This window comes from Salmo salar, chromosome 01 (assembly GCF_965601325.2).
Source record: "Salmo salar chromosome 01, fSalSal1, whole genome shotgun sequence".
NCBI classification, from domain to species: Eukaryota; Metazoa; Chordata; class Actinopteri; order Salmoniformes; family Salmonidae; genus Salmo; species Salmo salar.
The window spans coordinates 159,495,165-159,518,588 of NC_138291.1; the positions used below are offsets into that span (position 1 = coordinate 159,495,165).

At 40.7% G+C, this 23,424-nt stretch overlaps 2 protein-coding genes and 1 long non-coding RNA gene across 14 annotated transcripts; 1 reads left to right on the forward strand and 2 right to left on the reverse strand.

Moving 5' to 3' along the window:
* Positions 1-626: 626 nt before the first annotated feature.
* Positions 627-6,645, reverse strand: stard4 (StAR related lipid transfer domain containing 4). 2 transcript variants are annotated; one of them, XM_014137446.3, is made up of 6 exons: positions 6,433-6,645; positions 6,030-6,141; positions 5,786-5,835; positions 5,396-5,522; positions 3,975-4,089; positions 627-2,605 (listed from the first exon to the last, which is right to left on the reverse strand). In XM_014137446.3, exons 2-6 carry the CDS (start codon positions 6,132-6,134, stop codon positions 2,367-2,369), a joined length of 636 nt encoding a protein of 211 aa, XP_013992921.1. In that variant the 5' UTR covers positions 6,135-6,141; positions 6,433-6,645; the 3' UTR covers positions 627-2,366. The 2 variants fall into 2 exon arrangements, with proteins under 2 accessions (XP_013992921.1, XP_013992930.1); XM_014137455.3 differs by having other exon boundaries at positions 6,030-6,154; positions 6,433-6,628.
* Positions 6,646-11,561: 4,916 nt separating this feature from the next.
* LOC100196280 (vesicle-associated membrane protein 5) lies at positions 11,562-14,084 on the reverse strand. Its single transcript, NM_001141309.2, is given in 3 exon segments — positions 11,562-12,204; positions 12,457-12,600; positions 13,964-14,084. Coding segments are annotated over 3 exon segments (378 nt in total). The 5' UTR covers positions 13,967-14,084; the 3' UTR covers positions 11,562-11,973.
* Positions 14,085-14,174: 90 nt separating this feature from the next.
* On the forward strand, positions 14,175-23,402 carry LOC106567759 (uncharacterized). Of its 11 annotated transcripts, none has more exons than XR_014378660.1 (4): positions 14,268-16,127; positions 18,244-18,369; positions 18,813-19,169; positions 19,376-23,402. It is a non-coding gene; the product is annotated as an uncharacterized LOC106567759 (long non-coding RNA). The 11 variants fall into 11 exon arrangements; XR_014378662.1 differs by having other exon boundaries at positions 18,260-18,369; XR_014378658.1 differs by having other exon boundaries at positions 14,175-16,127; positions 18,244-19,169.
* The last annotated feature ends 22 nt before the right edge of the window (positions 23,403-23,424 follow it).

The window sequence follows — 23,424 nt, forward strand, 5'->3', positions numbered from 1 at the left end:
TCCACATGACAAGTGTGACATATGAAGAAGCTGATTAAACAGCATGATCATTACACAGGTGCACCTTATGCTGGGGAAAATAAAAGGCCACTCAAAAATGTGCAGTTTTGTCACACAACACAATGCCACAGATGTGTCTTACATGCTGAATGCAGGAATGTCCACCAGAGCTGTTGCCAGAGAATGAAATGTTAATTTCTCTACCATAAACCGCCTCCAACATCATTTTAGAGAATTTGGCAGTACGTCCAACTGGCCTCACAACCGCAGACCAAGTGTAACCTCGCCAGCTCAGGACTTCCACATCTGGCTTCTTCACCTGCAGGATCGTCTGAGACCAGCCACCCAGACAGCTGATGAAACTGTGTCTGTAATAAAGCCCTTTTGTGGGGAAAAACTCATTCTGATTCCCCAGTGGGTGAGCCTGGCTCCCAAGTGGGTGGGCCTATGCCCTCCCAGGCCCACCCATGGTCCATCAAATCAAAGTTTATTTGTCACGTGCGCCGAATACAACAGGTGTAGACATTACAGTGAAATACTTACTTACAGGCTCTAACCAATAGTGCAAAAAAGGTATTAGGTGTACAATAGTTAAGTAATGAAATAAAACAACAGTAAAACATCCATAGATTAGGGCCTAATGAATTTATTTCAATTGACTAATTTCCTTATATGAACTGTAACTCAGTAAAATCTTTCAAATTGTTGTATGTTGCTTTTATATTTTTGTTCAGTATAGATGTTAAGTAGTCTTCTCACGGAGAAGTCTAAAGGATCAAAAAAGGTACATGTGGCATCCAATTTCTTCCTTCTGTTACATTACAGAACAATAATTTAAGGAATGCAAGAAGGGATACAAATAAAAACACACATGAAATTCAAAAGAATGCATCAATCTACAGTGTACATAATATGCTGTACTTGATATTGAGCTGGTTATCCATCAGATGTGAAAATAATTCAAAGAGGTTTTGCAAACTCTTTTACATGAGGCTTTTAGTGTACAGTACCATGCTTTCCTACTCCTATTGTTGTAGTTCTTTTTATCATGGATTTTGTCTGGCAGTGACATTTGTTATTGCCTCACTGAGGAATATTTGGGACGAATGTGAAATCGGTGTCTGATATCTACTATTATAGTCCAAAGAGTTACAGTTAATCATTAGTATAAAAACGTAAACAGATAGATGCATGTCTGGCTGGATACTGTTACCGGTAGCTATCGTTAAAGACATTTGATGGACATCACCAATTTATATTAGCACCATATCAGGGATCAAGGTAAGACCCAGATGCAGACTGTTGAAGTAACAATGTTTATTACAGCAACAGGGGCAGGCAAAGACAGGTAAAGGCAGGCAGGGGTCGAAAATCCAGGGTAAGACAAAGGTACAGGACGGCAGGTGGACTCAGGGTCAGGCAGAGTTCAGTAATCCAGAGGTGGAGCAAATGTACAGGACAGCAGGCAGGCTCAGGGCCAGGCAGAGAGGTCAGGCGGGTGGGTACAGGGTCAGGACAAGCAAAGGTCAAAAACCAGGAGGACGAGGAAAGCGGCTGGGAAACGATAGGTGCTGCCAGGAAAAATGCTGGTAAGCTTGAACTAACAAGACCAACTGGCAACAAACAGACAGAAAACAGAGGTATAAAAACACAGTGGATAATAGGGAAGATGGGCGACACCTGGAGGGGGGTGGAGACCAGCACAAGGACAGGTGAAACAGATCAGGGCGTGACACACCAGTCAAATTCCAATGTATAGTCCTGCAAACACTTTCACATGTAACTTCCAACTAAAAGCAACATTGCATTGATTGTATTGGCTGTCCGTTTACCTATTTTTTTTATCTATCTACCCCCAACGATTTAATTTGTTGGGTGCGTTCAATGTTTGTCTGAAATCAGCATAAAAGATCAACAAAAAAGGCAAACATCGACTTTGATCAAGTGCTTCAGTGTTTGTGTACTACCTTAATCTCATTGCAATTTTCAGTATTATATAATGATTTAAAGAGCAGACAAATAACAAGTCACAACTCCAAAGTCCAGTGAGCAGCAGACCAGGTCAGACCACGTCCTTTAACTCCTACCCTGTTTCAACCTAAACTGGATCCTGCCCTGAGTTAGACTGAATTGGAGTTGGATCTCTATAGCCCTCAATGAGGGTGGAGTGTAGACTGACTGATCAATCGACTGGTGTATTGAAAAGGAGTGCTGTTAGGATGTACTGGTTTAGTCTAGTCGCCAGATATGAACATGTTTTAGCCAACCCCTCTTACTTCCCTTGCCATCCCATACATTCAGTATAACAACATATACGACAGAGTTGGCTAAAGCATAAACCAATCTGGCAACCGGGCTAGTACTGGTTAAGCCTTCTTCAGAGCCCTGCGCAGGTCAGTGTAGAAGTTGATGAGGGTGCTGGCCATGGCTGTGTCCACGACAGACTGGGGGATCATACCCCGGAGGTCTGTCTGAATGTACCCTGTCAGGAGGCTCTGGGCTGGGGTGGTGGTGCTGTCTGGGGTGGGCACACAGAACCAGCCACATGGGTGGTTGAAGCCCCGGACATAACTCTGGTGCTGCTCCTCATGCTCCACACTGATACCTGGTGGAGAGTGGAGACAGAAGAAATCTGTGGTCAGACAACTTCCTGGAGTGGCCTTCCAGGTCTCGCTAAAATAAGTTGACCCTGCATATAGACCTTGTGGAAATGAAAGATAAAAAATGTACTCCCTAAAGTTTAGAACAATTTCAATGTTTCAGTTAAACACAACTTTTGGAAATTGAACAGAAAGGGAAACACCTACACAGACACAGAGCTATTACACACAGACACAGAACTATTACACACGTAGACAGTCGCAGACACAGAGCTATTACACACCTACACAGAACTATTACACACCTACACAGAGCTATTACACACCTACACAGAACTATTACACACGTAGACAGTCGCAGACACAGAGCTATTACACACCTACACAGAACTATTACACACGTAGACAGTCACAGACACAGAGCTATTACACACCTACACAGAACTATTACACACCTACACAGAGCTATTACACACCTACACAGAACTATTACACACGTAGACAGTCGCAGACACAGAGCTATTACACACCTACACAGAGCTATTACACACAGACACAGAGCTATTACACACCTACACAGAGCTATTACACACCTACACAGAACTATTACACACCTACACAGAACTATTACACACGTAGACAGTCGCAGACACAGAGCTATTACACACCTACACAGAACTATTACACACAGACACAGAGCTATTACACACCTACACAGAACTATTACACACGTAGACAGTCGCAGACACAGAGCTATTACACACCTACACAGAACTATTACACACCTACACAGAGCTATTACACACCTACACAGAGCTATTACATATACACAGAGCTATTACACAGACACAGAGCTATTACACAGACACAGAGCTATTACACAGACACAGAGCTATTACACAGACACAGAGCTATTACACAGACACAGAGCTATTACACAGATGCAGAACTATTACACAGACACAGAGCTATTACACAGACACAGAGCTATTACACAGACACAGAGCTATTACACAGACGCAGAGCTATTACACAGACGCAGAGCTATTACACAGATGCAGAACTATTACACAGACACAGAGCTATTACACAGACACAGAGCTATTACACAGACACAGAGCTATTACACAGACACAGAGCTATTACACCGACACAAGCTATTACACCGACACAGAGCTATTACACAGAAAACATTTCCTGGATCACAGTCTTTAAATATCAAACCTGTGAGGTTGTTTGGGATTCAGCATTTTAGTTAGATACTTATACTGTAGTTAGAAGAAAGCAGTGAACACCAGACTCCTTACACACAACACTTTTTTATGAATTATGCTACCTTCCCTTGTGGTTCCATCACTGCACATTGCTACTCACCGCAGGACAATAGTCCATCCTGGTAGTCTGTGGTGTAGGAGAAATCAATAAACTCTCTGGGAGCTATGATGTTCCACAGCTGGCCTGCAGTAGTGTACCTCATCACACAACAGCCCTGCAGACAGACAGAGATAAACTTAGCCATTGATTCATTTGGGATAACATGCTAACTGTGACAAAGCCCTCTTATATAACCGAATAAGAAGATGGAATATCATTTTTCTGACAAATTGAGTAATATTTAGGGCAGTGGGTCTACTTAAACCTCTCTAGGGTACCGTCCCACCTAACCAATATCCGGTGAAATTGCAAAGCGCCAAATTCAAAATACAGAAATACTCATAATAAACATTCATAAAATATACAAGTGTTATATATCGGCTTAAAGATTAACTTCTTGTTAATCCAACCGCGGTGTCAGATTTCAAAAAGGCTTTACGGCGAAAGCAAACCATGCGATTATCTGAGGACAGCGCCCAGCACACAAAATATTACCAGCCAAGTAGAAGAGTCACAAAAGTCAGAAATAGCAATAAAAGTAATCGCTTACCTTTGATGATCTTCATATGGTTGCACTCACAAGACTCCCAGTTACACAATAAATGTTTGTTTTATTCGATAAAGTCCATCTTTATATCCAAAAACCTCAGTTTTGTTGGCGTGTTTTGTTCAGTAATCCATTGGCTCAAAGGCAGTCACAACAGGCAGACGAAAAATCCAAATAGTATCAGTAAAGTTCGTAGAAACATGTCAAACGATGTTTATAATCAATCCTCAGGTTGTTTTTAGTCATAATAACCAATAATATTTCAACCGGACAATAGCTTCGTCAATATAAAAGAAAAACAAGAAAGGCGCGCTCTAGGTCGCGAGCACCAAACAGGTCTGGGGACTTTTCACTATCCACTCACTCAGAGTGGTCTTACTCCCTCATTTTTCAGAATACAAGCCGGAAACAATTTCTAAAGACTGTTGACATCTAGTGGAAGCCATAGGAAGTGCAAGGTGAGTCCTAAGTCAATGGATACTGTATTGGCATTCAATAGAAAACTACAAACATTAAAAAAAATCCCACTTCCTTGATGGATTTTTCTCAGGTTTTCGCCTGCCATATCAGTTCTGTTATACTCACAGACATTATTCGAACAGTTTTGGAAACTTTAGAGTGTGTTCTACCCGAATCTACCATTATATGCATATCCTAGCTTCTGGGCCTGAGTAACAGGCAGTTTACTTTGGGCACACTTTTCATCCGGAGGTGAAAATAGTGCCCCCTACCCAAGTGAGGTTTTAAGTGTGGTAAAATAAGAATTACACAAACAAAAAACTGTGTGCAGTCTACATGTATCTTTATGAGAGAAATAAGATACTTTGCCATTTGATCAAGTTATCAAAGACAACTTAAGGGATGATGGGTTTACCTGATCAAGGGTTTCTATTATGTCCATTGCTGTCATCAAACTATCCCAGTCTAATCGATAAGGCCCAGGGCGTATGTAATCCACTATTCTATTGGGGTTATCGTCGACCATACCCTGGGCTTTATACCTGCAAGATAAAACCATCACACATCAGATCAGACAAATAAACCTTTCCACTGGGTACACACTGGTTGAATCAACGTTGTTTCCACGTCATTTCAATTAAATTATGTTGAACCAACGTGGAATAGACGTTTAATTTATGTATGTGGCCAGTGGGTTCCTTTTTCTTTTCCATCAAAAACTGCAATAAGGCTAAAACACAGAATATAAGCATGATCTTTGTGACTTCATGCCCAGGGTCATTACTGAAAGAAGGCCCATACTTACAGATAGCCATGAAACTCCTCTGATGACTTTCTCCATACCGTGACATCTTTCTACAATGTAAGATTACAAAAAACATCAAGATAGTGGAAACCCCATAGAAGCAGAAGAAACCGTCTGGTGCCAGTGCAGTTTTGCACAAACAAAATGAGCTAAGGAGGAATTGAAAGTGTAAGTGGTTGAAGATAGAATACGCCTACAGTATAGGAGGTGATTAAATAGACTGTGAAAATACTGTATCACCCACCGATTTCTTGGCTACCCTCCACTCATTCTCATCCAGGTTATGGTAAGAGATGAGAGTGTTCTGCAGTCTGGCTGTCAAAGCACTGGGTTCTTGCAAGCTTTCCATTTTGATCCTATTCAAAACAACTTGAAACATCAATCCGCATTGTATATTATGAAACATAGGCATATAGCAATTATGAGCAAATCTATATTCATGGCTTATTTAGCACAGCTCAATTACCAGAATATTGTACACTTTTTAAAGCTGATATGCTAATTTCAAAAGAGAAAACAACGGCACAGTTTCCCCGAACCTTTAGAAGCCGGTTCTTTTTGTTGAAATCTGACACCCCAAAACCGCACAGTTAAATCAGACAATTATCGCTCAGCTCACATAAGGTATTTCACCGAATAGTCCTTACCTTTGAATGGTATTGCAATTTACGATAGTGGTTCAGTTTTCATGTATTTATAGTAGACACATCTGCAAACGGTGAACGAATATTCTGTTCCTGTATGTGAGGGCTTCTCTATCACCCAATCAGAAGTGTAGTCGTTTCCTGTGTTTGGTATGTTCAGTGTTCCTATTGGTCAAATGCTTTACTGTATATCGGACCATCGAGTGGGAGCAGTAGGAGAGGGTGGAGAGTTTATATGAACCTGCATGAATAGGTGCGCACCTTTTGAAAGCTAATGTGTTAAACGGCACAGGCGGAACCAGTGACGTGTATAAACCCTGGATTGCTGATTCTATGTATTGGCCAATGGTCCATGCTATCTATGGGACATCCCTACCCAATGAAGTTGAAATTGAAAATGGTTACGGTAAGGGTTAAGGTTAGGATTAAGGTCAGGGTTAGGTAAGGTTTATGGTCATGGTTAGGGTAAGGGTAAGGGTTAAGGTTTAGGGCTTAGTCGCAAGGATTCTATAAATTGTATTTTTTATTTTATTTTTGTATTATTAACCCATGCACCACCACCCCTCTTCGGAGGACACATATCTTGTTTGTTTTTTACAGCTTTTCTGCTACATATACATATATTTTATATATACATACACATTTTACATATACATTTTACATGCACATTTTGCATACACATTTTACATTCATGGTACTTTTATATAAAGCAATCATACATTACATAAACTCTTTAATCCCACCCCTCAGCCACTCTCAGCCCCTCCCACCTATCACCATAGACCACCCTCGTTTGATTTCCATGTGCCATATATTTTTCAATTGTGCTGTGATGTTTTACATACAGTGGGGAGAACAAGTATTTGAGATCTTGCATGGAGCCCCAGACCGAGGGTGATTGACCGTCATCTTGAACTTCTTCCATTTTCTAATAATTGCGCCAACAGTTGTTGCCTTCTCACCAAGCTGCTTGCCTATTGTCCTGTAGCCCATCCCAGCCTTGTGCAGGTCTACAATTTTATCCCTGATGTCCTTACACAGCTCTCTGGTCTTGGCCATTGTGGAGAGGTTGGAGTCTGTTTGATTGAGTGTGTGGACAGGTGTCTTTTATACAGGTAACGAGTTCAAATAGGTGCAGTTAATACAGGTGGGAAAAACAACTACTTAAATATGATCCCCAATTAGAGACCAGCTGCCTCTAATTGGAGATCATCCCCCAAAAAACAACATAGAAAAACAGAAACTAGAACCACACAACATAGAAAATTTAAACTAGACAAAACCCCCTGTCACTCCCTGACCTACTCTACCATAGAAAATAAAAGCATCGGAGGCGGTTCTGGTGCGGGACGAAGAACCCTCTCATCCTGCTTATCCGCCAGCATAGGAGGCGGCTCCGGTTCGGGGCATAGCCCCCGCTCCGCCTGCTGATCCCTCCGCTTTTGTGTCACTGGACCGTGGATCGTCGCCGAAGGACCCGGACCGTGGATCATCGCTGGAGGTTCCAAAACGCGTACCGCCGCTGGAGGCTCCGCGCTATGGATCGTCGCTGGAGGCTCCGCGCCATGGATCGTCGCTGGAGGCTCCGCGCCATGGATCGTCGCTGGAGGCTCCGCGCCATGGATCGTCGCTGGAGGCTCCACGCTATGGATCGGCGCTGGAGGCTCCGCGCCATGGATCATCGCTGGAGGCTCCGCGCTATGGATCATCGCTGGAGGCTCCACGCTATGGATCGGCGCTGGAGGCTCCACGCTATGGATCATCGCTGGAGGCTCCGCGCCATGGATCGTCGCTGGAGGCTCCGCGCCATGGATCATCGCTGGAGGCTCCACGCTATGGATCGGCGCTGGAGGCTCAGCGCCATGGATCATCGCTGGAGGCGTCGGGCCACGGATCGTCACTGGATTATTGAATGACATGAGTTTGTAGAATATTAAGTCCCCTATTAGCCTATTTTAGAACCCAGAGAGTGAAATACTTACTCCCCTCTCCAACATGTAGCTCAGCATTGCCGAACAGTCAGAATGTTGAACAAACTTAATTTCAATTTACTTTACATGTTGTCAGCTGATTTTTGTCGCTATGTCGGAGGTAATCAGAGACAAAATATCCACAGGGAAGTGTTATCAACCCGACTTTCAGTACGCTTGTCTGTTTATTAGTTTGCAACTCGCACTGTGACAAACACTTGCACAATCTGGCTGAGCCTACCGAACCACAGACTGAAAGTTGGCCCATGCAATCAGCAGGTAGATTTCACAAACACTTCCAGCTGATTACATTCCTTTACATTATGCTACTGTTAACATATTGTGCATCACCTGCAATGCCTTAGGAGATTGAAAATACAAGAGACAGAATTTACTGGCGCAGCAAAAGGTCGAGGAAACAACACTTTCCTGTGGATACCCTATTTCCCCCTAATACCGTCGGCACAGACAACCGGTAAAGTACTTGTAAATATCATTTTACTCAACATTCTGGCTTGTAGAGACTCTTGCTTCTATTTTAGGTATACTTATTTTAGACTGAATAGCATAATCATACGGTAACCATGGTAACAGTCTGATGCTTAGGCAGGTCCCCTATTGATGTGAATGAAACTACAGAAACAAGGTGATAATGTCTTTTGTGTTTTAGTTTTTAAATGGTGTAGAAATGCAGTAAATAAATTAGCTTAATTGTTTTGCTGAAATGACGCCCCTGGATGCGCAGTTTCTTCAAACGAGCACCTCGTTCAGTCATTTATGGTTAATACATATCATTGGGTGGAACATACAGTTCTCCTTCGATGTCCCTCCTGGAGATGCAGGTTTTTGGATCAAGTGCAAAATCCCTTCACCGGGGTAAGCTGGCATGCAAAACGAATGCTATGTGCCCTAGGCTGAATTACATTTAAAAACTTTATTTAGCTTGTCCTTGATGACTTTTTCCAAATGATTGGATAGGTTGAAAGGGCAGAGTCAAAGCATGTATTAAGGGAATTTAAACATTCTAAACCATCTGGCAGAGTTGTGATGAGGGAAAGGAGATTATTTCCCCTTTGGAATGCAGTAAGGTTGATACATTCAAATCACTTAAAGACAAAATAGCCTATTGGTAATTGCCAGCCAATCATGTTGAAATAATGAGCAATCAGGGTTAATGTACTTTTTTTTTTTATTAACTTTAATTTACTGGATAAAATAAATCAATAATGCAACTGCAAGATGATAACAACAAAACATATTTTTGACTCAATGTCCATTCAACTGGTCAATGAACTAGACACAGTTGTCTATTGGGGAGTTCCTGTTGACTGTTTATAAAAGGGTTGAACAGGTGTCATTGTCAACAACATAATCCCCTCTAGTGTTTACACTACAAATGTCAGTTATTTAGCAATCAAGGGCATAGGCCTATTTTTGCTATTGCCTATTATTTAATGTGACTATCAATCAGTTGTTCAGCATTGAGGGACGTTACACTCTTTTCTAAAAATGGTGTTGCATGTTGAAATACAACATCTCTCGGACCAATTTTAAAGGGAATTATTTTGTCAGTTAAATCCTGATCTTGACAATGGAATGCCTTGTTTTGTCAACACGTGATGTCTATCAACTAGGCCTTCAAGAATGGCAGAGTAAATGGTGGTGTGTACCTTCAGTAAAATATAAAAACACATTTGTCTGGATATATCTCTTTGGGAAATGAATGGTGTCATTGAAAATGTGAGGTTATTCAGGTTCAGACCAGGGATAACTATAGTTTTAACTATGCTTTGTGGAAGGTAACCATTTTTAAGGGGGAACAAATAGTTACTTTGGAGGTGACTAAAAGTATTTGAATACAGATCCCAAAAAATGACTTCTTTCTAAAACCATTTGAATACGCATCTGATAAAGCAAGTACCTTTTTTTATATTTCAATACCGATCTCATGACTACTTTTAAGAAACTATTGGATTGTCTGCCTTCAACTAGCAAACTTTATATGGAACTGCATGTTGAAGATAGAAATATAATTAATAGAGCACACACAATCTCCTATACTATTCCAATCTATTTGACAGTCATATTTGATATACACAATACATTCATATCTGAACATTCTGTAAATGTCCATTGTCATAGGTGTACATAATCAAGTCAAACCAATGATATTTTGTACACATAAGTATAAATCAGTTGACGTTCAAGTACAGTATGACTCTTTCAACATGCCACTGAAAAGGTAGAAAGTTGTAATTAATTTTATGATACCTGAAATTACTACAGAGAAATTCAAAGCCATCTACAAACAGCAAGTTGGATGCTTAGCAAAAACAACTTGGAACCTCTTTGTCCATCTGTGGGTAAGTGTTGTTTCAAACACACACTATAACATATTTAAAGAGACAGTTTACTCAGAATACAAACTAACATGATTTCCCACCTACCTTGGCTATAGTTATTTCAGTTTTGAGATATTTAGTTTCCTTTTGACACTTAATAGCCATATTTTGTAACCATTAGCATTCCACTTAACATAACTGTTCTTGTGCCTGTGTAATAAAACTGTAATTACTTTTGAAGAAACATTTTATTAGCATGTTACATAATTGGTAATTGCATTTTAATTGCATAGCAATGAGCTGAATTTTTGTAACTACTGTACACAAGGAACAATGACTGTCCTTATTCCACTTGTGTAATAACTCCATTGTGCAATTATAAAGCAATTTCCAAAGTCCTATGTAACAACAATGTCACTATTGTCACAAAATTACTACACATGTATAAGAACTTGATGTCAAGTGTTACTGTATTACCGTGTCTCAATCATTATGAACATACTGTATATTTGTTGGTCATTTTTAAGCTGCAAAAGTGGTCTACTCTAATGTTGAGGGGATTCCATGTCCTTCAGGTATTTAATTCTAGGCTATATTAAGATTCATATCTAGGAGCCCTCCAAACCATGTGCTTATGGTCATTATATTTCAACTCAACTGTTGTAGTTTTTGGTTTTTCATAAAATATTTGGCAACCATAAAATATTTTGTTTTCAAAAAACAGGTATTTCTCTGCAGTATTTTCTGAAAGACGTATTCAATATATATATTTTTTTCTGAGACCTGTATTTGAATATCAAAGGAAATTATTGCCACGAGTATCTGAAAAAATTGTATTTTCAAATGAACTACAAAATACAACTATTTTATGTTCAGGTTAACCTTAGTTGTGTATCCCAAGATGTACAGTAATACATTATAAATGCTGTTGAAAGGAAATAGACCAAATCTATCTCGTCATCACCCCTAATGTCTTACCTTTTCTGATTTCAATATTATCAGATGTAATAGTTTACAGATAATTGGTAATCCCAACAAGATTCTGAATAATGGAATTCTTTAACAAGTTATTTATCTTCCCTGATGGATCTGTAGAAGTCTCCAATGGGTGTACAAGGACAAGTAAAGTATCAACAACAGAAGCTAGAAAAAACCTTTGACCGATAGTAGTATCGTTCAAGTAGTGTCCACAATTTGTTTCCTCTTCAGCCCTATTGATTCTAGGCTATAGCCTACTTCCCAGGCCCAATGGTTGTTGGTGTAATGCCTCCTTTGTTCATTGGGATACTGCCTATATCATGTGTGTTTTCTGGGCTAGATCTGTTGACCAACATGAAGATGGCTACTAGAATGACAATTATGGCCGAGGCTGCAACAACAGCAATGAGCTTCCATTTGGCCTTGATGTTGTCACATTTCTTCTGCTCATTCAACTTCCTTGAGGTCTTGTAGAAGGACTTGCTCTAAACAAACAAACAAACCAATCAAGCACTAAAGTCAATTCACCGTTCTGACAAAACACCACTGTCTATCTTGAATACCAAAAAGGACCTCTGGTTGTGGAAGGCTTGGCCAGAATGAGGTCTGAACAGCTTTTATATTAAAAAGTGATGCATCTGAAGAAAATATCTGAATTGGATCAGATCAGAATAAAAATGGTATCATTTCAAGTGTGTGTGTAAATAATAATAATTAAAAAGCAATCCCAGTCTCACTTTTAACTTCAGTTCCTTAGCCCTTTTGTCAAGGTCCTGCAGTTTCTCCTTGCGTTCCTCGGTCTTCTCCATGTTGTCCATCATGATGACCTTCACCTCCTCCGCCTCTTCCTGAGCCTGACGCAGCCGACTGTTCTTGTCAGGCTGAGAGAGATGGCACGTGAATTAAAGAAAAATATTTTCCTACAGTTCTGTCAAAGCGCTGGAATGTTGATAAACTCATACGAACTGGGTTGAAAAACATATGAACTGGATACTGCATATTATACAACACCACACCATGTTTATTGAAAAGATAATGAGCCTCGTGCTTGTAACTGTCACCCCTTTTCAGGAAGATCTCATAATTGAATCAAGATATTGATATCATCCTCAGAAATGTTGAAGATGTCACTCAACCTGTAACCACCTGGAACAGAATATCTAACATTAAATATAATATAAACAATGAAACAAAACTCCCTTGAGATTTAAGAGATTCTCTTTTTTTAGCCATAGAAAGAGGTAGAATGTGTTTCGCTACAGGGTGAAGTTTCCCCTAGGTACAGATCTAGGATCAGTTCCCCCCTTCCCCAATCCTAACCTTAACCATTAAACTGGCCCCAGATCAGCATTTATAGGGGCAACTTCACCCTGAGGTCAAGGCTGAAATGTATCACTCTAAAAAAGGAAGAACTGTAAACCAAGCAGCTGTCAAGGAATGCATTTTTTTTCATTGTTGGCTACAGCAAAATAATGCATGGGGTGGTATTCATGGACGATTTTATTCAACAAAATATGAAGATAAATGATACCCTTTCAAATATAATGTATTTGTCAAATCAATTCCACATTTGATTGAACCTGTTGTTCTGAAAACTCAAATTAATATTATCTATTTACAATGTTGTCTGTTTTGATTTACAGTAAGTAAATCTTATGATACACCTCTGAAATATGAATAGGCCTATATGTTAAATTGTTATCCTGTAGGTGCAATAAAATGTGTCAACGACCTCCAGCTAGGCAAGGATATGCTGGGGTATGTCTCAAAGTATACTGTCTTCCTCTCTCCGTCTCCTCATCTGCGCAATGTCTGAAAACTAAACTGTAAAATAAATCCCGACATAGCATGTGGAATGTAATCTTACCTGTTTGTCATGTTCTTTGAACTCACTAGACTACAGGCGAATGGAGTGGGACGAGCAGAGGAACCCACTTTTGCTATTGAGATGCACCCAAGGTGAATGCTCAAACAAATCAGCGTTTCAAAACACGCATTTAATTAACCACTTGTAAATGGTGTTTACAAAATATTCTGTATTATCATAAAATATAGAGTAGGCTCTATATGAATCCTCCCTAGTCTCAAAAGTAATGTCATAGAACATTATTCCGTCAACAAAGGCAAAAAGAAAGTGGAAGTAGCCCATGCATCTGAAGTTAAATTCCAAATTATAATAAATCGTTTTTGAATGTCACACAAAACAATTCCCCTTTCTTGATTTACTTTGGATTAATAGCTTACCATGTTTCTGCACGATCGTATTGTTATCCCGAGAATAAATAATGTATCCGAGTCGGTGCAAAATCCAGTAGAAACTATTCTAGTTGGGAGAGAGCGTGAAGACTTTCCGAATTTATGCCGCGTTCAAGTGCTAGATGGAACTCGGAAATGTACGACTTGCTAACTGGTTGACGGCACGTGTACTTCAACCATCTAGTCATTTGGACATTTCCGAGTTACCTAGTAAGGTAGCATGTGCATGTGGAATTACTCACTCCGCCTCGTTCGTGATAGTGAACTGCTCTGCACATAATTTTTTACAACATTATTTCTGCAGCCTGCCATATCGTAGAAGGAAGAGGAGGGTAACCTTCCTCCCTGGTTGACTTTGCATAAATGTTCTATTGCAGCTTGAAATAATCTCAGGGAACAGTTATTATATTGTACAGTTATTATATTCTAATCTATTATACAGTTATTCTACTCACGTTAAAGAATATAGTTTACACTTTATAGTGTAAATGGCAAGGTTTATTGAAAAGGGACTTTTCCCATGGCAACCGAAGATATATTCACATGATCGTTTTATATTTGTTTGTTCAAATGTCATCCGTGTACTGTTCGTTCAATCAATTTCCGAATTTATACAACCAAGACGTATAATCATTTCATTTTTCTTTTGTCGTCCACAAGATTGAACAGAGACGGTGTGGGCGTAGAGAAGAGGGGCTGCAACATGACTACGTCGCTAGCTGTTTTCAAATAAAAGCTGTGTTAGTGATATTACCTGAACATATCCAGCTAGCTAGCTTCCGCAGGTTAGTTATAAATTAAAGTCACCAATAAGTAACGTTAGTTAGTTAGCTGCCTTCAATTATTGGTGGCTTTACAGACAGACAAGACAGGGAGATTATATTAAAAGCCACCAAGCATTGAGCTAAAACTAGCTAGCTATGATACCAAACAGGTGAGTGTGCGTGCGTATGTATGTATGTATGTATATGGTAGGTTACAAGGATCGTTCAAGACTGTCCAGCCCCAGCTAACGCGGCTTGACATACCGAGTTTTGACCATGACCCTTTCTCTGCCATCAGGTGAGTATGAATTAATGATCAACAATTGTCTACTCTGTATGGTGTAGGTTGGTGGTAATTCCCTCCACCTAATAATGGCAGAGATTTAAGGAAGTAAAATGGATCGTTCAATTGTTCAATCATTCTCAATGGTAGTTCGTGAGTATATCTGTAGAGAAACAGGTGGGCATACTGCATATGGCCACTACTACACCTGCACCACTGCATGAGATTGAAGCTGGTTTGGTTGACGTGACACTACACATGTACAGGCAGGCACTGCCATTCCCTGCCTTGCATGGTATGGTTTCGTATATACTAGAGCAGTTATTCCCAAACAGGGGTACCCAAATAAAAAATAAAAAGACACTTTTTTTGTTTACTTTTTTGCTTCACATTTTCAAACAGTCCGTTTATATTTTCCAACGTGGCTATACATTTGGGTGAGGTTTTTTTCTCGCCTGAGTAGCCTCGTTTCACTGCCCATAATACAATTAAACCATCTATTTTTTTTTTTTTTATTTATTTCACCTTTATTTAACCAGGTAGGCCAGTTGAGAACAAGTTCTCATTTACAACTGTGACCTGGCCAAGATACAGCAAAGCAGTGTGACACAAACAACAACACAGAGTTACACATAAACAAACATACAGTCAATAACACAATACAAAAGTCTATATACAGTGTGTGCAAATGGCGTGAGGAGGTAAGGCAATAAATAGGCCATAGTAGCGAAGTAATTACAATTTAGCAAATTAACACTGGAGTGATAGATGTGCAAGTAGAGATACTGGTGTGCAAAAGAGCAGAAAAGTAAATTAAAAACAATATGGTGATGAGGTAGGTAGATTGGATGGGCTATTTACAGATGGCCTATGTACAGCTGCAGCAATCAGTTAGCTGCTCAGATAGCTGATGTTTAAAGTTAGTGAGGGAAATGTAAGTCTCCAGCTTCAGTGATTTTTAATTTTAATTTTTTGCAATTCGTTCCAGTCATTGGCAGCAGAAAACTGGAAGGAAAGGCAGCCAAAGGAGGTGTTGGCTTTGGGGATGACCAGTGAGATATACCTGCTGGTGTTCAGTGAAATAACAACACAATGTCAAATACAGGTAGCCTAGTCAAATAATTAACATCCAATCACATTAACCGTTAATCTCTCGCAGGAATTCCACTAACGGTCCAAATGTAGCCAAACGTAGCTGCTGCTCATGTTGGTATCTGTACTAATTGCGCAAAAGCCTTTACAGGGAGACATAGTGGAGTGGTAATGCATGTGCAAGCAGTTGCTCCCGACGCCACTTGGGTACATTGCATCATCCACCGAGAGGCTGTTACTGCCAAGGGAATGTCTGACAGCTTGAAAGACATTTTGGACACTACAGTGAAAACGGTTCACTTTGTTAAAGCAAGGCCCCTGAACTCTTGTGTATTTTCTGCACTATGCAATGATATGGGCAGCGACCATGTAATGCTTTTACAATGTACAGAAGTGTGCTGGTTATCAAGGGGCAAATTATTGACACATTTGTTTTGAGAGATGAGCTTAAAGTTTTCTTTACTGACCATAATTTTCACTTGTCTGACTGCTTGTGAGAAACTCGTCATCACGCACGACTGGCCTATCAGGGTGATTATTTTTTCTCGCCTGAATGATCTGAATTTAGGATTACAAGGACTCTCCGCAACTATATTCAATGTAGGGGCAAAATTGAGGCTATGATTAAGAAGTTGGCGCTCTTCTCTGTCTGCATTAACAAGGACAACACACAGGTCTTTCCATCATTGTATGATCTTTTGTGTGCAAATGAACTCAAGCTTACGGACAATGTCAAATGTGATATAGCAAAGCACCTGAGTTGGATGCGCAATTATGCAGGAACTTTCCCGAAACGGATGACACAAACAACTGGATTCATTATATAACCCTTTCATGCTCTGCCTCCAGTCCACTTACTGATATCTGAACAAGAGAGCATCGAAATTGCAACAAGCTGTTCTGTGAAAATTGAATTTAATCAGAAGAAACTGCCAGATTTCTGGATTGGGCTGCGCTCAGAGTATCCTGCCTTGGCAAATCGTGCTGTTAAGACACTGATGCCCTTTGCAACCACGTACCTATGTAAGAGGGGATTTTCGGCCCTCACTAGCATGAAAACTAAATACAGGCGCAGACTGTGTGGGAAATGATTTAAGACTGAGACTCTCTCCAATACAACCCAACATTGCAGAGTTATCTGCATCCTTTCAAGCACACCCTTCTCATTACCTGTGGTGAGTTATTCACAATTTTTGATGAGCAAAATTATTGATTATTATTTGTGCCCTGGTCCTATAAGAGCTCTTTGTCACTTCCCACGAGCCAGGTTGTGACACAAACTCACACTCATTCTTATGTTTAATAAATGTATAGTGTGTGTGGCAGGCTTACAATGATGGCAAAAAACATCATTTGAGAGTGTGCTGACCCTGGTGCTAGAGGGGGTATGCAGCTGGAGGTTGAATGTTTTGAAGGGGTACGGGACTACAAAATGTTTGGGAACCACTGTAGTAGAGCACCCAAACTCAACTCTGGACCTCAAAGCAAGTTCCACTACCCTTTTTCATTCTTCCCCTCTAATCAGGGGCTGATTTAGACCTGGGACACTAGGTGGGTGCAATTTATTCTGGTAGAACAGATATCCAACAGGCTCTGGACCTCATAGGGCAGAGTTACCCAAACTCGGTGCACATTTTGTTTTTGCCCTAACACTACTCAGCTGATAATCAACTAATCATCAAGCTTTGATAATTTGAATCAGTTGTGTGCTGTTGGCATGGTGCAGGAGCAGGGTCAATAGGGTCAAAGTAGTGGACTGGGGTAGTGGGTTTTTAGAGTGTAGGTGGCAGCTGCAGAGAAGTACCTGGGTGTACAATATTTTACTGCAGGAGACTTATAAGATGTTTTTGAGATTCTGGATGAAATAGTGGTATATAGGTGTACAAATGTACTGCGATTGAACATACACTACTGCACAGTAGGTGGTGGCATGCACAGACAAAATGTGTGAACGCCGTGATACCGAAGAAGAATCCTCAGCTGTGTAGTGTTAGGGCAAAAAACAAAACGTCCATCCCTTGGTGTCCCGAGGACCCTATACTAGAGTATAATTACATATTTTTCTAGAGGGACAGGGACTGTGTATAATGTGCGATTTAACTGAATTCACTTTGTATTTAACTGTGTAGAATCTTCATTCTCCAGAGACGTTGGATGCAGAATTATACTCCTATCCCTCACATCCTGCACATGTTCAGCAGAGAAGAACATCCATAGACATGGAGCTGCTGCAGCAGATAGACCACTTCCTACAGGTAACACGCAAACACATGGTAATCATTTCCGCATAGAAAGGTTTTAAAGTCTGCACTGAGAATCTTAGGAGGTTTCTTTGTGTGTGCATGTGTCTGCGTGGTGAGTTAAGGTGGCAGTGTTTCCTGATGTGCTCTGTTAGAGGGTATGTATCTGAAGGCTCTAACCTGTATGTGTGTGTAGGAACTGAGGAGGCAGACTGTCGTACCCTCTGTCTTCTCTGAAAGGGTCCTCTCTGAAGGGGTTAGTGTGTGAAGGCTCTAGCCTGCTACTTCTGATGCTGCTCCCTCTGAGGAAGAACGCCCTGAAAAACATGACCTTTCTTTCACCAGGACACACACATCTCAACCTCCACGTGTCAGTTGTTTTAGTCACTCTGCCCTACTCGTTTTTTTTTTTCTGTGCGAGGTGTGTTCACTGTTCTCAGTTTTGATTTCATTTCCAGACACTTCCACCCAACTGTGTGATGAGTCTGGTGGGCCAATGCGTCAAACTGTGGTCATAGGGAGCTGGGGTGCCGATGGTGGAGGTGTTTGGGGTGGCAAGGACAGTGGACTCAGTGGAGGACATCCCAGCCACTTGGCAGTGTTGACACGTCCCACATGACGGGTAAGTGGACATCTACTTATACAATCAGTCAATCAAAAGTCTACATTTGGCCTTTTTCTTTTTACATCAGCAGTTGTCACAAAGTGCTTTTACAGTAACCTGGCCTACACAAGGGGAACCTGAGACACACTGCTCCTGCCATCTTTCTTCCTGTGTGATGACATATCCTGTTTAGGCACCTGGCCAAGTGCAGGTGAGCTCTCGTGTCCCAAATACACACACACTATTAGGAATGTTCCCCCTTTTTACATGGTTGTGTGTCAGAGGTGAGGGATGATAAGCCAATGTTTGAGAAGAGGCGTCTGGTGTGAGAGGACAACCATTACGTCCTACTCTCACCCAGCCCCTTACACTTAAACCACTAACCCCTAAGTTTCCAACATGACCTGTGTGTTACAGGAGGAGTTGAAGGCGGAGCATGCCTCGAACCTGCGAAGCACCCAGTGATCTACGGTATGATGGCTGACTTTGCAGTTCCTGTTACTTCAAAAACCGAGCGACACTTTCATGTTCACCCACGAAGACATATCTCCCTTCGCCTCCCGCCGACCCCCGAGGGGCAACTTCAACACCTCACATTGATGACACACACTGTGGCTGAATCTCAATAGTCTAGTTAGTAGCTTCCTCAGTCACTTTAGTGAGGACAATACTGTTCTGGTTACACTAGTATGTACAGAGGCCCTCGATCATCAAATATGAACGCTTTTATGGAGGTTTTTGTCTTTTATTTTGTGACACTGTTTTTACTGTCTTTTTGTTTGTATTGGCTACACTAAAACAAATTTCAATCAACTCTGTTGATATGGCGATTGCAACAGTTGTCAGTTGGTGTGACTAAAATACAATTTCATGTCTTGTATATTTTCCATGCTTTTTCTTTTAAGAACTTTATCCTCGAGTGTTATTTCAGTAACAGCTACTTTGCTTTGGCTCTTACACCCCATACATTTGTATAAATGAAAGTAATGCTAGGTCTATGATCTGGTTTGTAAGTGGAATACTTTGCTGAGCCTACTTTCAACTGGCCTTTTGTAGTTATTATGACTCCCCATTAGCTGCTGCAAAGGCAGCAGCTACTCTTTCTGGGGTCCAGCAAAATGAAGGCAGTTATAAACAATTAACAGATTTCACAACACACTGTGTGCCCTCAGGCCACTACTCTACTACCGCATATCTACAACATAAAATCCGTGTGTGTGTGTATAGTGCGTATGTTATTGTGTGTGTCCGTTCACAGTCCCTGCTGTTCCATAAGGTGTGTTTTTATTTGACTTTTAAGTCTAACTTTACTGCTTGCGTCAGTTACTTGATGTGGAATAGAGTTCCATGTAGTCATGGCTCTATGTAGTACTGTGTGACTTTCATAGTCTGTTCTGGACTTGGGGACTGTGAAGAGACCTCTGGTGGCATGTCTTGTGGGGTATGCATGGGTGTCTGAGCTGTGTGCCAGTAGTAATGAAGTCAATCTCTCTACTTAGAGCCAGGGTAGATTGACATGTATATTATTGTTAGCTCTCCGTGTACATTTAAGGGCCAATTTGTAATTTTCCAAAGTCCCTCTTTGACCACCTGACCACACGACTGAACAGTAGTCCAGGTGCGACAAAACTAGGGCTTGTAGGACCTGCCTTGTTGATAGCGTTAAGGCAGAACCGCACTTTATTATGGACAGACCTCTCCTCATTTTAGCTACTGTTGTATCATTATGTTTTGACCATTACAGTTTACAATCCAGGGTTACTCCAAGCAGTTTAGTTTATTTCACTGTAATAGCTACTGTAAATTGGACAGTGCAGTTAGATATCAGATATGTCTATGTCCTGGGAAATGGTCTTGTTACTTACTTCTAAACCTGAAAAGGGACAACTTCTAAATGTTATGCAGCAAAAACAGCCAAATATCAAAATCAGATTTTAGTAACCACATCGTGGGCCTGTTACAATACATCAATCATGACAGATTTGACAAATATCCACTTTATTGTATCAGATTTGTTGAATGTGTGCCAATCCAGCATCAAACACATGGAAACCATGTGTTTTATGTGCTCAATACCATTCCATTCCAGCCATTACTATGAGCCCGTCCTCCCAATCAAGATGCCACCGGCCGCCTGTGCCCAATACCTCCCGGAATTCGTTCTAGGAGTTCAAACTCATTTTTGTGTCTTTAAAATCACTACACAAGGTATCATAAAGATGTTTTTATTTGTGAACTTATTCTGATAGCCTTTCGTCAAAGTTGTCCATGTTTGTTGTCAAGGAAGTGAGTTTGTGTTTATACAATATGTACCTAAAGTTTCTTATTAGGAATTTTCAAATCTGACTTCTCTATATGTGGCCATGTTTGGAAATCAGTGGCAGTTGGTACCATTTAAGATTAGGAAGGAAGATCATTTTTTTAAATGAGCATGGCCTTATTTCTATTACAGCATATTGTAACATTGATGTACAACAATATAACATCGATAGGTTTAGGCTACTATATGATACTCACATTTTCCCTATACCCATCATGAGGTTGCTACAACCTTAGCCAAGTTTACAGCGTTTGTGTACAGGTCGAGAGAAATTTAAGTAATCAGGTGACAGACAGTGACACATTCAATAACGCCTTCCACACTCTAGCCTGCATCCAGCTCTCACATTTTCCCTTTGTTTGTGGTCTTCAGTGCATAACACATCAACTGTCTCTGACCAGGCGAAAAAAACTTTCCAAGCCAAACCATCATATCATAACCACTAACCTCTACACATAGCCTACATCGGTGACACCGATGTAGGCTAACATCATAGTAAACATAGCTAATAGAACTAACGCATTATGCTGCAGTAGTTTATGTGTCAGGGGGCTAGGGTCAGTCTGTTACATCTGGAGTATTTCTCTTGTCTTATCCGGTGTCCTGTGTGAATTTAAATATGCTCTCTCTAATTCTCTCTTTCTCTCTTTCTGTCTTTCTCTCGGAGGACCTGAGCCCTAGGACCATGCCTCAGGACTACCTGGTATGATGACTCCTTGCTGTCCCCAGTCCACCTGGCCGTGCTGCTGCTCCAGTTTCAACTGTTCTGCCTGCGGCTATGGAACCCTGACCTGTTCACCGGACGTGCTTGTTGCACCCTCGACAACTACTATGATTATTATTATTTGACCATGCTGGTCATTTATGAACATTTTAACATCTTGACCATGTTCTGTTATAATATCCACCCTGCACAGCCAGAAGAGGACTGGCCACCCCTCATAGCCTGGTTCCTCTCTAGGTTTCTTCCTAGGTTTTTGGCCTTTCTAGGGAGTTTTTCCTAGGGAGTTTTTCCTAGCCACCGTGCTTCTTTCACATGCTTTGCTTGCTGTTTGGGGTTTTAGGCTGGGTTTCTGTACAGCACTTTGAGATATCAGCTGATGTACGAAGGGCTATATAAAAATAAATTTGATTGATTTGATAAACCCGCTACAATAATGCAGTACAGTGTACAGTCAGCAAGCAGTTTTAGCAGTTACACCGGCGGGCCCCAGTGGAAATAAATAAATACCTTAACTTGGAAGAGTTCCAGTGTTGGATAGCCTCAGTCAGCTAGCTAACATACTATCCCTCTCTGTTTGAGTAGGCTAAACTAATGTTAGGTAGCTGCATTCCCTAGCTATGTAACTGAAAGTGAAAAAAAATACAAGGAAATATAGCTAGCTTTCTCTCTCTCTCTTGCTTTGCCATAATATTTGAGAAATTCATTTGTTCAAAACTTTTCAACTATTTTCTTTCTCTCTCTTTGAGTCAACTACTCACCACATGTTATGCACTGCAGAGTTAGCTAGCTGTAGTTAATGCTTTCTGTACTAGATTAATTATCTGATCCTTTGATTGAGTGGACAGCAGGTCAGTTCATGCTGCAAGAACTCTGATAGGTTGGAGGACATCCTCCGGAAGTTGCCATAATTACTGCGTAAGTCTATGGAAGGGGTTGAGAACCATGAGCCTCCTAGATTTTGGATTGAAGTCAATGTACCCAGAGGAGGATGGAGACTGTCTGTCCTCCGGTTACGCCATGGTGCTACCTACAGAGTGCTGTTGAGGCTACTGTAGACCTTCATTACAAAACAGTGTGTTTTAATCAGTTATTTGGTGACATTAATATATTTAGTATAGTTTAATCTAAAAAGGATAAGTTTTTCAATATTTTACCATTTTTATTTCATTTCCACTACCATTGGAAATTGTATTTCAGGGCCGGGCGTCAGTTAAAGTGCACTACCGAAGCAAAACTGTAGGAGTATTCGAAACCGTGCATCAAGACCGGAACCCTGTCCCTTTGCCAGGCCTACATTTTTTTTAGTTTTTTGTTGGGGACCAAATACAAATAGTTTATAACCTTATTGATATGGACCCCAATATGACAGCACTACTGAGGAATAAAAAAATTTAAAAGACTGATTTGGTGTGTGTGATTTGT

Excerpts from the sequence above, each read along its gene's own strand:
- stard4 (XM_014137446.3), bottom strand. The coding sequence starts at position 6,134 with ATGGAAAGCTTGCAAGAACCCAGTGCTTTGACAGCCAGACTGCAGAAC. Across the intron at positions 4,090-5,395 it reads TAATAGAAACCCTTGATCAG|GGCTGTTGTGTGATGAGGTA; the intron begins GTAAACCCATCA and ends GTCTGTCTGCAG. Across the intron at positions 2,606-3,974 it reads GGATGGACTATTGTCCTGCG|GTATCAGTGTGGAGCATGAG; the intron begins GTGAGTAGCAAT and ends ACTCTCCACCAG.